Source organism: Poecilia latipinna, unplaced genomic scaffold, assembly GCF_001443285.1.
Source record: "Poecilia latipinna isolate Pla-1442-1.1 unplaced genomic scaffold, P_latipinna-1.0 Scaffold891, whole genome shotgun sequence".
Taxonomy (NCBI): Eukaryota; Metazoa; Chordata; class Actinopteri; order Cyprinodontiformes; family Poeciliidae; genus Poecilia; species Poecilia latipinna.
The window spans coordinates 10166-25778 of NW_015113507.1; the positions used below are offsets into that span (position 1 = coordinate 10166).

Here is a 15613-nt window from a genome sequence, read left to right on the forward strand (position 1 = left end):
GTCTGACCTACTTCCCCGTTGTCTGAATGACATTTGCCACACTCCTCCTTAGTGTCAAGCTAAGACTGTGGGGAGGTTAAGAAGTTCCTACTCTTTCCAACACCCCACTTTCAATACATCATCATGTGCAGTTCCACCAGGTGTTTGCTAATTGCTGCTACTGCTAGTCTGGTGGAGCTGAACAGGGGAGGCACAAGGAAGGGGTGCACTGTGAGGAAGAAGCTCAGTTAGACACTGCAGCTACAAGGCAGAGCTTTGGGTAAACCCTCTCCTCCCTCCACCCAATGAACAGTGACCCCCACAAAAAATGCCACAGTGGGCGGACCGGCCAGTCACCACACACAGCCACGTTGACGCCTCCCCGCTGGAACCCACTCTTCCTCCAGGTCTCCAATCCCTAATGGCAAAAGAGAGCAGGAGTGTGGAAAGACCCCAGGCCTCTCTCTGTCAGCTCAAATGTGGTGTTTTATATTTCACTAAATCACTATTTCTCAACTGTGCTCCTCATGAACCACTACCCTGCATATTTTAGATGCACCTCTGTTCCAGAACAGCTGATTCAAATGATTGCATGACCTTCTATGGAGCCATCAAGTGCTGCAGACAGTTGTTAATCACACACTTAATCAAGTCTGGTGTGTGGCATGCTGTTTGTTTCTCTTCATCAATGGAACCTAACACCTGCAGCAAAGTGGTCCCTGAGGACCAGAACAGAGAAACACTGGACTAAATAAAACTCAGCTATTGGACTTGTACCTCACCAACTTGACACAAAGTTGGGGAGGTACAATCGCATCACCGTATACTGATCAGAGGACATAAATTAAAAGTGAGATAAAGGAAACTCTATAGACATGCTCTGCCCATATGGAAGTGCAAACTGGCTCCTAGTGGCGGGGTACCTACATAGGTGAATTCATTCTAGAATTACACTGCAGAGGGTAGAGGCAAGTTGGAGCAGCTCTTTGGGATTGATAAAATCATTTTCAAGTTTTGAATTTCAATTGAAGGTTTCTTCAAATGAAGGGGTTTTTGGAAAATAAACAGATATGTTTTGTTTAAACAAAATCTGATAGCCTACGTTTTTCAGCAAATGTGACATGAATATATTTGCCTGAATTCTATATCTCGCAGAATATTTCAAAATATTTTGAGAGATGTCTTTTGTCTCTCAGCCTTGGTCTAACATTTCTGTTGAGTTTGATGATGTTGGGCTACTGGAAAGAGTGATCACTTTCACTCTGTGCACAATCCCATCCTGTGTGTTTCTCTTCATTAATGGAACCATGTTGTTCACTTTGAGGAGTAAATCTGTTTTACGTGACACCTGTCGGTATATTCTCCTGTTTAATCTCCTAATAGCAGATACTGCACAGTTAGCAGTATGTCAAGTTCTGTTTCTACTTTCTGTTTGTAGAATTACACTAACATATCCTGTTTGTGGCATGCTAACTGTTTTTGCAAATATCACAAATGTAATCTCTCCTCTAACACTGATGGTGATGTCTCTGGAGCGGTGTGTAGCTGTCTGCCTCCCTTTGAGACATGCTATGATCGTCACCATCAGAAACACAAGACTGGCAATTATTGCAGTTTGGACTTCCAGTTCATTGCATAATATATTTCGTGTTATTTTGATGTTAGATTTTCCTTTTGAAGACCTAGACAGTCTGCAAATGACAAGTTTATGCTCTGATCTCGCAATGCAGCTTGGACCCAGGTCTAAAGTTTATGACAATGCTTTCACTGTTTTTCTTTTTGCTACAGCAGCCACTGTAATCATTTCTTCCTACGTTGGTGTAATAATAGCAGCCAGGTCAGCATCTACAGGGAAAGCTTCAACCTTGAAGGCTCGTAATACGTTGATGCTACATTTGGTGCAGTTATGCCTCAGTTTGTCCTCAACTATTTACAACCCATTGCTTGTAGCGCTTTTGAAAATTATTCAAAGTGTTGGGTTTATACGATTAAATAAATTTCTTTATGTTTTAATTATTTTATTTCCCAGATGCTTGAGTTCTTTAATTTATGGCCTCAGAGATCAGACTATCAGACCTATTCTTCTGGGCCATCTAGGTTGTCAACGGAGACTCAAAACTGTTCCAGACAGTGGCTGAAAAGTTCAGCTTCAGTTAAGGTCTTCATATGTGTGAAAGAAACACGGTTTACACAGTCAACGGATTTATTATAGATTCATCTAGTGAAACTCACACGTATTTATTTTTTAGCAGCAGTGTCTTCATAGGTCTGCCTAAAATATCAATACAGAACGTTGCTGCTGGCTTTCTGTCTAAAACCAGGAAGATAAAGCACATCGCCCAGTTCTAAAGTTCTTCCACTGAGACAATAGACTTTAAGATACTGTTGGTAGTTTATAAATCACTGAACGGTTTAGCAACAAAATACATTAAAGATCTGTTGTTGTTGTATCAACCTTCCAGAACCTCTCAGGTTCTGGTTCTGCTCTGCATCCCCAGAACCAGAACCAAACATGGAGAAGCAGCATTCAGCTTCAATGCACTACAAATCTGGGACAAAGTTCCAGAAAACTGCAAAACTGCTGAAACAATAAGTTCCTTTAAATCAAGACTAAAAGCCCACTGGTTTAGAGTTGGTTTTGAAAAATAATAAATGACACATAAATCAATATATTTGATGTTAACGGTGGCACTTGGGAAAAAAATGTGAAATGTTTACTATTAATGTTAGAAAGATTTTGTTTTATGACACTGAACTACCTTGTTGCTGAAGTGTGGCTTTCAATCAACTTGATTGATTGTTGTATTGATTTCTGAAATATGGTTAAATTTATGTTAAAATGTTATTGTCTGAATGAGATTAAAGTCTTAATGCAACATTTTCCTGTTGTGGAGATTCCATATAAGCAAAGGCTGTCCAATAGGTGTGAACCTACTGGACAGCAGAATCTGAGGAGGTTTAAAAGTCCAACATATAATATTTATAAAAGAAAGAAAGTCTGTTGAAACATGTCATCTGACCAAAATCTGACGTGTTTACATTTTTCACTGAAGTTAAATAAAAACTGTCAAAATTAGGTGCAATCATTCCTTATTTCAATGTAACAAATAATTAAGTGTATAATTAAGACATAAAAGTATTGACACTCTGAGCAGTTGCATGTTGTAGGGCTCAGAGTCAAAAGACTTATTTATATTGTTTGCTGTTGCAGATGTGAGAAACTATGAGTTAAACTCCAAATACTTCAAATTTTTTTTACAGAAATACATTTCTTTTAAAAGGGACATATAATGCAAAATCCACTTTTTTGCATACTTTGAAAGCCTAGGACTGCAAAGAAATTAAATTTATTCTCTCCCGGTGCTGCATAGATATCTGTATTCTTTTTGCATCTTATTTCAGCCTGTTAATTTTTCACTGTTGATTATAATGTTTTCTTGCCTATGACATCACCACATTTGCTATGGAACTGCTAAACAAGGTCATAACTCCCAGCTAATCAGTTTTAGGAACACGCCATTTTTTTTAAACTGTAAAGATTCCTAAATTTTGGAATGAAAACTTAGCCATGGCAATCATTTATTGATTAAATATTAAAGGAAAATGGTTTTATTTGAATGAGTCGTGATGTTTGTGAAGGATTTTGAAGAGAATATAAACTATATACATTTGACTAACTTGAGAAAGGGTGAGATTGTTCCATGTTTAATGTAGAACACAATGGAGGATTAAAGGACAAACTCATCTGAGGGGCAAGAGAAACCTGTGTATTAGTATTAAAGAATCCAATTAATATCTATCCAATTAATTCATTTACCTGTAAGGCTACAATTGTTGAAAATGACTGCAGTAAAAACTGACCAATCCAAGGCTATATAGTGAAAACTGACTAATCAAACATCAGTGGACAATATCCCAGCAGTAGGAGAAGAGGCCCTCAGGGCTACAGTGGGCTGAAGAGACAGACGCTGCCTTGCCTTTGAAAGTCATCCCCAGAGTTCCCTTGTAAGATGTTACTGTTTAAAGAAGCATATAAAATTGTAGAAGAGTGCAGACCTTCAGTCATTTAAGTCACAGCTGACCAGTGGCCAAAGTTAGTAAAACCATTAACACTTTATTTGATGGGGTGTGCATAAGACTGACATGACCGTCATAAACATGACATGACAGCTGTTATAACATGAAGGAGTCTTTATGAATGTCTATGAATGTTGTCATGAAGTGTCATTTTGTAAATAATGACACTTTTAATGCAACGTTGCTCTAAAAGTTGCCTTGAAAGTCCATTAAAAGTGCCAACTTTGCATTAAAAGTGTCATTGTTTACCACATGATACTTCGTGACAACAGACATTAATAAAGATTCATTGATGTTCATTGCAGGTGCTGTCACATTTATGAGTGTCATGTCAGTTGTATGCACACCCCGTCAAAGTGTTAGCGTAAAACCAAGCAATAAAGAACCACTGAAATCTCAAAATCAGATTTGTGAGGAAGTAAGATGTTGATTAGAGAAAAACTGGCTTCATGTTTCAACATATCCTACTGGCATTAAAATGGTCCTAAAATGTCACACAACATATAGTCAAAAGTATTGGGTATGGACAGAGTGCATTGAATACCAAATGCAAATATATTCCATTTTACACCATGGCATATACTGTAAACAGAAAAAAATAAACACGGTTCAGTGTAAAATAAAGGGGAGGATTGCATCACCATGTTACTAGTCTGATGAACTTTTGCCATGTGATGCATTAAGTGAGAGCCAAATGAGTACAGAGTACATAAATCAACAGTGAGGTGAAGGAAACACTACAGAGCAAGTTTTCCCCACATGGAGATGCTAACATGCTTTTAGCAGCAGGGTACACGGATAGCTGAAGTTTCTTGAAGGGTTTTTGGAGAGTAAATTTTTTGTAAGAATTAGAATATGACAACATTTTCAGATTGATTTTCTATTAATTTTAAATATTCTGCAAAATGTCTTTCGTCTCTCAGCCTTGGTCTAACATTTCTATTGAGTTTGATGATGTTGGGTTATTGGAAAGAATGACCACATTTGCTCTGTCCACAATCCCATCCTGTGTGTTTCTCTTCATTAATGGAACCATTTTGTTCACTTTGAGGAGTAAATCTGTTTTTCGTGACACCTGTCGGTATATTCTCCTGTTTAATCTCCTAATAGCAGATACTGCACAGTTAGCAGTATGTCAAGTTCTGTTTCTACTTTCTGTTTGTAGAATTACACTAACATATCCTGTCTGTGGCATGCTAACTGTTTTAGGCATTCTCACAAATGTAATCTCTCCTCTAACGCTGATGGTGATGTCTCTGGAGCGGTGTGTAGCTGTCTGCCTCCCTTTGAGACATGCTATGATCGTCACCATCAGAAACACGAGACTGGCAATTATTGCAGTTTGGACTTCCAGTTCATTACATAATATATTTCGTGTTATTTTGCTGTTAGATTTTCCTTTTGAAGACCTAGACAGTCTGCAAATGAGAGATTTGTGTTCTGAACTCACAATGCTACTTGGATCCAGGTCTAAAATGTATGACAATGCTTTCACTGGTTTTCTTTTTGTTTCAGCAGCCATTGTAATCATTTCTTCCTATGTTGGTGTAATAATAGCAGCCAGGTCAGCATCTACAGGGAAAGCTTCAGCCTTGAAGGCTCGTAAAACATTGATGCTACATTTGGTGCAGCTATGCCTCAGTTTGTCTTCAACTATTTACAACCCAATGCTTATAGCTCTTATTAAAATAGTTCAAACTGTAGTATTTCTACGATTACACAAATTTCTTTATGTATTAATCATTTTATTCCCCAAGTGTTTGAGTTCTTTAATTTATGGCCTAAGAGATCAGACTATCAGACCTATTCTTCTGTCCCTTCTAGGTTGTCATCTAAAACATAAAGCTGTTGCAGTCAGTTGTTCAAAGTTCAGCTTCTGTCAAGGTCTTCATAACTGTGAAAAAAACTAATACAGTTACATAGTTATCAGCTTTATCAGTGTCTTAAATTTAGTGAAAATTTTGTTAGAGGGTTATTTTTTAATGCATTCTTTTGCTGTTGTGAATAATCCATATTATCAACGAGACCACAAATAAGACTGGGATGAATCTGCAAATATGGCACCGTCTAACAGATCATGACATTTAGAAAAGGTACGTGTTGAAAGAAATATCTGACTAAAACTTTTATCTTCATACTAAATTCAAATGAAAAACTTTCTATGTATGTTTATGTCTGCAAATATATGACAAACATGTATTTTAATTTTAAAGAATCCTGTCATTGTCTTTATTTCACATAAAAGTAGATTGACAGACCGCACAGTACTGAATTGTCATTTCTATTAAAAAACACAAATCTCCGTCTGTTCCTCATCAGGAGCAATCACGTACCTAACAGAGGAGTTGAACCACGAGGCCACATGGTTAACACCCTTTGTCTTGAAAAGAGGCCCTCTTAGTTTTCACTGTGTGCTGCTGAAATTACCAGTAGTTCTTAGCTGTAGAGTTTGTGTCCCCCTTTCAGTCCTTTGTCCTGTGAATGAGTCACTTCTGGACTGCAGCTCGCCTTCCCATCACCTTCTACAGTTCTGATTTTCACTTCCTGACTTACCTGTCAATCCCATCACAACTTCTCCAATAGTCCTTCTGAAAACACTTACCTGGAGTCCTACCTGATAAAACACTTACTTGTCCACCAACACGACTTCCAGCTATGGAATACTCTCACGGAGGTATGAAAAAATATCTATGGGTCAGAATATTGAAACTTTAATATGAAATAGGTTGACCATATTGAAATGACCCACTAAAAGAATCACAAATAAACCTAGTGTTAATAAACATTCATTTGTAGTTGCACTCCACTAATATGATTAAACAAAAGATGACTTAAAAATATTACCTCTGCCATTACATAAAAGGAAATTCCTTAAATCTAAGAAAAAGTTTGAAAGAGGGTAACAGAATGAAGATATTTGAGCCCATTAGTTTCTTCACAGAACAGTGAATAAAACAGAACAAAAACAAGAAAACGTGGTAAAATGTACCATCTAAATGTAATGGTTACTACAAAGGGTTATAACAAGGTGTTCGGTATAGAGTTTAATTTTTATACAATATGTTGCATTTCTGTATTGTTTTCCAACTGGGGCACATACAGCAAAAATAAAACATTTAAGCAATTTAATATGTTTTCTAATTGATCACATTAATTTACACTGAAATTCTCCTGAGATGTAGTCATAAGAACTTGAATAAAAAGTGGTATGGTCACATGCTGGCATGTGACGTGTCAGGAAAATCAGATGAGAAGACAACACATATATTAAATATGAAGATGAGCAGCAAACCCTGCAGACTGCCTCTGCCGTCGGTTCACAATTTAGATGTACAGGTGATGCATCTTTGTGACATTTTCTTAAGCATATCTATGTTTAAAGACTAAATGTAATATGTTGAAATAATCTAGGTTACAATTTGGAAAGCAATGACTTTTGGACGTTTTAAATTTCCTGTACCATGTCCTATGTCTCTCAGACTAACATCTCTGTTGAGCTGCAATATCAGGAGTTTCTGGAAAGAGTGATCACTTTCACTCTGTGCACAATCCCATCCTGTGTGTTTCTCTTCATTAATGGAACCATGTTGTTCACTTTGAGGAGTAAATCTGTTTTACGTGACACCTGTCGGTATATTCTCCTGTTTAATCTCCTAATAGCAGATACTGCACAGTTAGCAGTATGTCAAGTTCTGTTTCTACTATCTGTTTGTAGAATTACACTAACATATCCTGTTTGTGGCATGCTAACTGTTTTTGCAAATATCACAAATGTAATCTCTCCTCTAACGCTGATGGTGATGTCTCTGGAGCGGTGTGTAGCTGTCTGCCTCCCTTTGAGACATGCTATGATCGTCACCATCACAAACACAAGACTGGCAATTATTGCAGTTTGGACTTTCAGTTCTTTACATAATATTTTTCGTGGCATTTTGCTGTTAGATTTTCCTTTTGAAGACCTAGACAGTCTGCAAATGACAAGTTTATGCTCTGATCTCACAATGCAGCTTGGACCCAGGTCTAAAGTTTATGACAATGCTTTCACTGTTTTTCTTTTTGCTACAGCAGCCACTGTAATCATTTCTTCCTACGTTGGTGTAATAATAGCAGCCAGGTCAGCATCTACAGGGAAAGCTTCAGCCTTGAAGGCTCGTAATACATTGATGCTACATTTGGTGCAGCTATGCCTCAGTTTGTCCTCAACTATTTACAACCCATTGCTTGTAGCTCTTATAAAAATTGTTCAAACTGTTGTGTTTATACGGTTACATAAATTTCTGTATATATTAATGATTATATTCCCCAGATGCTTGAGTTCTTTAATTTATGGTCTTAGAGATCAGACTATCAGACCTATTCTTCTGGGCCATCTAGACTGTCAACTAAAACATAAAGCTGTTGCAGTCAGTGGTTGAAAAGTTTAGATTTTGTCAAACTCTTCACGAATGAATGAATGAATGAATGAATGAATGAATGAATGAATGAATGAATGAATGAATGAATGACACACAGTTTTCATATTTCAAATGTAGGAACATTTATGTTAAAAGGTTTTTAAGACCAATAAGTCATACTTCAATGTTTTTCTGTTGTGGAGAATCCATATAAGCAAAGAAACCACTAATAAAGGGATTAATATAGGAGAAAGCAGAAGAATATGAGTACATAAAATTGTCTAATATATGATGGCAAAAAACCTGAAGTTGTTTGACTTTGTCACTGAATTGAAATAACTATTGTATGTATGTGTAATTAAGTGTAATCATAAAAAATTAAAGCACAAGGAACCTAATCTAAAAAAAGTCAATCTTTGTGGTGTCACTGTATCAAAGGTAAGGTGTACATTGAATTATCACCTCTACCAGAGTTTTCCATAAGACCCTGAACTAAACTGTTAACTGTTTAAAAATGTGATGAGGAAATGTGACGACTGGCACATAACAGATGTGTCTCAGGTTGAACAGATTCTTTTGCCACTAAAATGGTCATTGTACGAAAAGGAGTACATGTTATGTCACATAACATATTGCCAAAAGTATTGAGTCATCCCTCCAAATTGTGTTCTGGTGTTCCAGTCACTTCCATTGCTACAGGTGTGTACAATACAGCTCCCAGGCTTGTAAGTTGCTGCTATAAGCATTTAAATTGCACCATGGTACCAGAAACCCCAGGATCGCTTCATGGCATTATAGCAGTGCAGTGCAGTACCCCGTATAGAACCAACAGCAGCTCAGGCCTGGATAAATCAGACAGTGTAATCAGCATGTGCTGTAGTGTATTTTATGCAGAAGTTATCAACTTTCTCCACAGAAAATAGCAAAAACCAAACTCCAAACTTTAGTTATTGAAATGGCTTTTATGGAAATTGTGTGTTTTTTAAACCTTGCTAGGTTTGAAGAACAGCTTCTGGTTTATCTGCTCAATTTGACTACTGGTTTCCAGATGAAACCCAGAACTGAACCTTAGCGGTACAGAAGTCACTCCAGACATGACTTCTGTAAAGGGAATAGATGTTTTACCAGGAGATGATCTGTCTTAACCCTTTATAGTTGCTGCCCGCCGTGCGGCGTACAAGCATGTGACGCAATTATAAGGCTTCGTAATAACATGGACGCATACCGAGTTTTCATTTCAACTCTGTTGGACAGCACAGACTTCAAACTTTATAAAAGTAGTGTTTTTATATTGGTTTTGTGGTTATTTACTTCAAAATAAAGCCAGAAATAAGATTGATAATTTCCGCCTTATTTTGTGGGGTCTAAATGTACCACATTTCGAAACAACCAATGAAAATGTGTTGACGGTCTGTTGCTAGGTAGAACGGAGACACGCAGAGAGAGACGGGGGGTGGGGGGGACTTGGATATGGCAAGAGACTAGGGCGCAGCCATGCTGTGGATTTTACTAGGTTTTTTTAGACTATAAGTGTGTTGTTAGAGTTCGTGGTGTGTGCAGTGTTAGTAGTAGTTTTGCTAGCTATCGCTACATGGCTTCATAGCGAGCGCTGATGCACTGAGAAGAGAGACTGTGCGCCGGGATGGCCATTTAGAACTTGTCTTCAAAGGGTTAAGGGCTGTTGAAAGCTTTTTTGGGGGAGAAATAGGTGACAGGCTTTTAAGAAGCAATCTACTGTGGTAAGGATGACATAGAATCCTTTAGTTGACGGAAAGCAGGTAACAAAATTCAGAGCAATATACGACCAAGGACATTTGAATATAGCCAGCACTTGAGGAGGTTTGTTACGGGCGCAGACCTCAAATGCCTGGACCTACTCCTTCACTTTTTTATATAGAGAAGGCCACCAGAAGGTTCGTCAAATGAGGAACAGTGTAACTAATACCAGGATGACAGGAGGACCTCAGTGTGGACCCAATGAATGAGGCAAGGGCAAACTGAGGTGAGAACATAAGTACGACTGGATGGGCCAATACCTGTGTCGGGTTGAGAACATTGGGACTGGAGAATGGCATTTTGACCATCCCAAGTAATGGCTCCTGCCTTACATACAGGGGGTAGAATGGTGTCAACTATCTTGACAAAGTATTGAGTTTTGTGTTTTGTGAACCTGGTTGATATGAAATAAAGTTTAATCAGGAGAAGAACAAAGACAATCGGCTAAGTCGCTTTGCCTCTTGTAGGTTATAAAGATTCTTATGGTCAGCAACCCACGATTATAGGACGTTCTGCCTGAAGCCAAGGGTCCCATTCATCAAACGCCAACATCACAGTCAAAAGCTCTGAGTTCCATAAATCATGATATTAAAAGGAAGACAGATGATGAGAGAAAAAGACACAGGGATGCAGTTTATAATCCTTAGTGATCTGAGAAAGTACAGCTCCAACAAAATATGTGTGATCCATGTGCCGTGTTTCAATGCTTTCTGGAGAAAACAATCAATCAGTTAGGGGGATAAAATAAAGACAAAGATCAGCTGCTAAATGTCCTTATTACAGTTGCGTTGAGCCAATCTAAATAAATTTTTCCCTTGCATCTATCTTCTACAATAGAAGGTAGGTTAGTTGTGCTTAATGTCACTTGAATTTAATCTCATCTAAAAACAACAGGAAAGAAAAATCACAAGCAAGCTCCTTGGTGATTTCACAAGAGGGATTAGGTCATTCCTTACTAAAATGATGGTGACGTGTGGTGTATCAGATGAACAATTAATAAGAGCAGAGCCTGTCACCCACCGTAATGAACGTCAAGTGACCAGCTTACCGTGACTAGCTGTGTGTAGGTGGATTGACTTGGCATAAATGTAGTTTTTTCCCCGTGAATACCAAGAATTTGTGTTTGATGTGTGCATCCAAATCTTTTTAAATACCAACTGAATTTTTTTTTTCCTGTATTCATGATACCAAAAGTACATTTTCAGCAATTTTAGGAGCTCTTCAGTATGTTCAATGTGTCACAGTCTGAGTCCAACATGACAACAGCAAGTCAGAACCAGGATCTGTTGAGGATAGTACTAATTTCCACCCTGTCTACAGTTCCATCGTTTGTTTTTCTCTACATCAATGGGACCATTCTGTTCACGCTGAGGAGCAAACCTGTGTTTCGTGACACCTGTCGTTACATTCTACTCTACAACCTTCTTCTGGCAGACACTGTCCAGCTGGCGCAGAGTCAAATGCAGTTCTTACTGTCAGTGTGCAGAGTCAAACTGGCTTATTCGCTGTGTACTGTTCTTAGCATGCTTGCCAATCTTACGACTGGGATTTCTCCCCTAACACTGGTGGTAATGCCATTAGAGAGATATGTGGCTGTGTGCTACCCACTGAGGCACTCTTCCATCATCACCGTCAGAAACACAACTGTGGTAATCATTGCAATTTGGGCTGTCAGTTCACTGAACAATCTCACTCGTGTTTTGATGTTTTTAGAGTTTTCATTAGAGAAAATGGAGAGGTGGCAAGTAGAAGATGTTTGTTCTAATTTCGCTTTGGTGCTTGGTGCTGTAACTGCAGAATATGACAGGGCCTATACATGTGTTGTGTTTGTGTCAGCTGGTGTTGCTACAACTTTCTCCTATGTTAGTGTCATTATAGCGGCCAGGTCAGCCTCCACAGATACAGCTTTAGCTCATAAGGCCCGTAACACCCTGCTGTTGCACCTGGTTCAACTGGGCCTGAGTCTTTCCTCCACTATTAATAACCCGCTAATTATAGCTCTTTCACAAATCCTAACAAGAGTGGCATTTTTATGGGTTCAGAGTGTTTTTTATGTTTGTTTTATTATCTTCCCCAGATGTTTGAGTTCTCTAATCTATGGGCTAAGAGATCAGACCATCAGACCTGCTCTTTTGTATTATCTGTGTTGTCGAATGAAAGTTAAAATCAGTAGCTAGTAGTTTTTCCACTCAGCACATATTTTTTCCATAAGATATGGGACTCTGTATCTAGACTAAAAACCCAGCTGTTTAGAGTTACTTTTGAAACCTAATCAGAAAACATTAATCAATCATCTGATGTGCAAAATGTAATGTTGACTGTGTGTTCTATGACTTTGTATTTTTGTTTTTATGATGTAAAGCCCTTTGAAATGTCTTGTTGTTGGGAGGTGCTACACAAATACAATTTGATTGATTGTATTCCAGAAGATGTAAAAAGTTTGCGAGTTTAGTACTGTGATTTAAAAATGTATAAGTTGTTTCGACATGCTTAGCTTTGCTGATCTTCATTAAACCGTTGCCTTTTTTTAAATGTTTGTGTTACTTTTGCTATTTTGTTACTGTTTTCTCAATACAATTCAAAATATAATTAAAACATGTTCGTAAAGCTAAATGGTCATCCTTTTTAATTTAATTTTTACCTAAATTATTCCTGAACGTGTAAAATTGTGGCGGAAAATGCAGTCTGAATCTCAGAATCTGAAACAAAAAATTTGGATTATTATGGTGTCCGCAGAAAAATTGAGCAGCGTGAGATACACGTTTACTTTATGCTCCAAGTCTCGCAGCAGTTTTTGTTCTCCAGAAAACTGCAAAACAGCCAAAACACTGAGTTTGTTTAAATCAAGGCTAAAATTACACCGGTGTAGTGCTGCCTGTGATTAATAACTGGATCACTGATCAATAAATTTGATGTTCATTTGATTATTATTCTTGATCAATTTGATGATGACATTTGACCAAATGTGCTGTTCATTGCTTGTTTCATTACTTTATGTTTTTATCATGTAAAGCACTTTGAACTGCATTGTTGCTGAAAATGTGGTATACAAATAAACTCGACTTGGTTGACATTTAGTGACAAACGTGATTTAGGAGACTTGTTAACTTGAATACTAAAGCAGCTTTATAAAACTAAGTAAGCCACAGTTATTATATATAAAATGTATAATATAAAATACAACAGTTTACATTTTATATTAAAATGAAGAGTTTTTATGTCTGTTTCATTTACAAGTTGACTTTCAGGCTTTTTCATTTTTCTTTTCTGTCTTTTACTCATACTTTAAGTAATTTGTTTTTGACTGTTTTTAGATATTTTAGATGTTTAGATATTTCCATGCTTTAGCATACTTCTTGACTTAAGAACCCCCTCAAATAGGAGATGGAACATCTCAAGGAGTTATCCTTGAAATAAATAAATCTGTCTGATTAACAGGCATTTGTTAGGTTGGGAAACAATAATCTGACAGGTGTATGAGGCCGCCAAATATTAATAAAAGTGCATCTCAGGTTATCGTTTTATAGAAAAGTTTTAGAAACATTTCTATAAATGTTTCTAAACATTTCTAAGTGAAACACTATATATCATTTACACAAACTCATGTTTAAACCTTTGTGCAAATTTAAATTTTTCCTCAAGGTCATGAAAATACATATATTTTGTTTCAATGAGAATGTGACATCAGATCAGTAAAAACATAATACAGAATGTGGGCTTCATGAAAAGTATGTTTAAAGTTACAGTTGATGACTTATAAACAATGTGTTTTATAAATAGTTTAAAACTGCCTTCATGTGTAACAGCATAACATCAGAGAGGATCTGAAAAGAAGATTTTCTCTGACTCCTCCTTGTGGTCCGACTATCATCGACAGAAACAACCAAGCAGACCCAGGAGGTGTTAGAGCGGAAATGTTATTTTCAAGTTGTTTTGCAAGGAAAAGGTTTTGGCACAAATCCAGGTCATTCTGACCCGTCTTCCCCTGCTCGTGTGCGAGGGAGAACTGGCCAGAAGCCCAACACTTGGACAGAATTTCTGTTTGGACAGATAAGGAGCAACAATTTGTCATTTGGCAACTCTGAAATGGAGCAGATCTTGATTTCCAGGAGGTCCAAACTAATTCTTTTAGACCACAAATGCAGTCTAAAACGGTGCCAGAGTCACTACGCAAATGAAGGGCAGCAATGCCATTGGTCAAAACTTTCAAATACACACTAGGAGAGATTAAATCCTATAAAAAGTGATGCAACCATTAAAAGGCGAGAGATTTTGAATATTTGTAACGATGTGTTTGTGATCATTCCACAGATGAGAATGTGAATTAAACCTCTCCTGCTTGGTCTTGAGCAGTGAAGGAACAGAGTCCTGCATGTTATTTCTTTTATTCATATATTCCAAAAGTTAGTCACTTTAATTCCTCAATAGAAAAAGGTCTTAGCACTGTCTATCATGCTTGTATGTAATGGCCGTATGGTGGAGAAACAACTTACTGTTACAGAAAACATGTTTTTCTGTTGTCATCGGTGACCAGGCTAACTAGCCTGAGCATTCCTGGTAGCCACCGTTGGGAGCATAGCAAAGAAAAAGAGGCAGGGTAAGAATAGTCCATACACGAGGGTGATTGACAGTGTCCTCTGGCTCGGAAGAGTCTGTCGAGGGAAATTTACTGAAAGGCTACATTCACACTGCAGTCTGAAGGGACCTAAATCAGATTTTTTTTGGTGAACTGTATCTGATCTTTCCATGACAGTCTAAACACAGACTCAGGCCACTTGGATGTGTGGTTTACTCTGCAAACATCAGTATTCTGCGTCCTGATATGCCGAAGCAGGTAGAAAAACATCCATGGTGGATGATAATGAGCATAGAGTTATTGAAGTGCTCGTTCAAGTTGGACAACTTTATATTCACAAAATATGCTCCACCATTACCGTCCATGTTCACTTCTACAAACACTCAGCATGCTCGCTAAGTGTGACAATATTGCATTCTCTGCTGTGCATGGGGGACACTGTTAGGCTGCTTGCAGTTCACACAGGAAATCACATATAAGTCGCAAATACATATATTTGCGACTTGTTGGGAGCATAGCAAAGAAAAAGAGGCAAGGTGAGAGTAGTCCATACACGAGGGTGATTGACAGTGTCAATCACCCATAAAAAATCTGGTTTCGCAAAAAAAGAAAAATCTGGTTTCACAAAAAAATTGGAATTGGCCTGCAGTGTGATCATAGCCCAAGACACTGACCACTATTGCAGTTGGGCACATTATTAAGAAAAGTTGACATAGACAACAATTTCTTTAGAAATATATACGTAGCTATCAGTGTTGTGTTCAAGACCACCTAACCCGAGACCAAGACAAGACCAAGACCAGAGTGTATT

General features: G+C 37.7%; 4 protein-coding genes across 4 annotated transcripts; all 4 read left to right on the forward strand.

Moving 5' to 3' along the window:
* The first annotated feature begins 1157 nt into the window (after positions 1–1157).
* Positions 1158–2185, forward strand: LOC106957272 (olfactory receptor 4K2-like). The gene has a single exon (XM_015048544.1). The coding sequence runs from the start codon at positions 1158–1160 to the stop codon at positions 2115–2117; it is 960 nt and encodes a 319-aa protein (XP_014904030.1). The 3' UTR covers positions 2118–2185.
* Positions 2186–4822: 2637 nt separating this feature from the next.
* Positions 4823–6099, forward strand: LOC106957273 (olfactory receptor 4K2-like). The gene has a single exon (XM_015048545.1). It carries the CDS (start codon positions 4962–4964, stop codon positions 5964–5966), a length of 1005 nt encoding a protein of 334 aa, XP_014904031.1. The 5' UTR covers positions 4823–4961; the 3' UTR covers positions 5967–6099.
* A 1268-nt stretch (positions 6100–7367) lies between these two features.
* LOC106957275 (olfactory receptor 1M1) lies at positions 7368–8471 on the forward strand. The gene has a single exon (XM_015048548.1). The coding sequence runs from the start codon at positions 7518–7520 to the stop codon at positions 8469–8471; it is 954 nt and encodes a 317-aa protein (XP_014904034.1). The 5' UTR covers positions 7368–7517.
* A 2981-nt stretch (positions 8472–11452) lies between these two features.
* On the forward strand, positions 11453–12403 carry LOC106957259 (olfactory receptor-like protein OLF4). The gene has a single exon (XM_015048529.1). The coding sequence runs from the start codon at positions 11453–11455 to the stop codon at positions 12401–12403; it is 951 nt and encodes a 316-aa protein (XP_014904015.1).
* The last annotated feature ends 3210 nt before the right edge of the window (positions 12404–15613 follow it).

Bases quoted from the DNA above. Each gene is read 5' to 3' on its own strand.
- LOC106957273 (XM_015048545.1), top strand. From the start codon at position 4,962: ATGTCTTTCGTCTCTCAGCCTTGGTCTAACATTTCTATTGAGTTTGAT.
- LOC106957275 (XM_015048548.1), top strand. From the start codon at position 7,518: ATGTCCTATGTCTCTCAGACTAACATCTCTGTTGAGCTGCAATATCAG.
- LOC106957272 (XM_015048544.1), top strand. From the start codon at position 1,158: ATGTCTTTTGTCTCTCAGCCTTGGTCTAACATTTCTGTTGAGTTTGAT.
- LOC106957259 (XM_015048529.1), top strand. From the start codon at position 11,453: ATGTTCAATGTGTCACAGTCTGAGTCCAACATGACAACAGCAAGTCAG.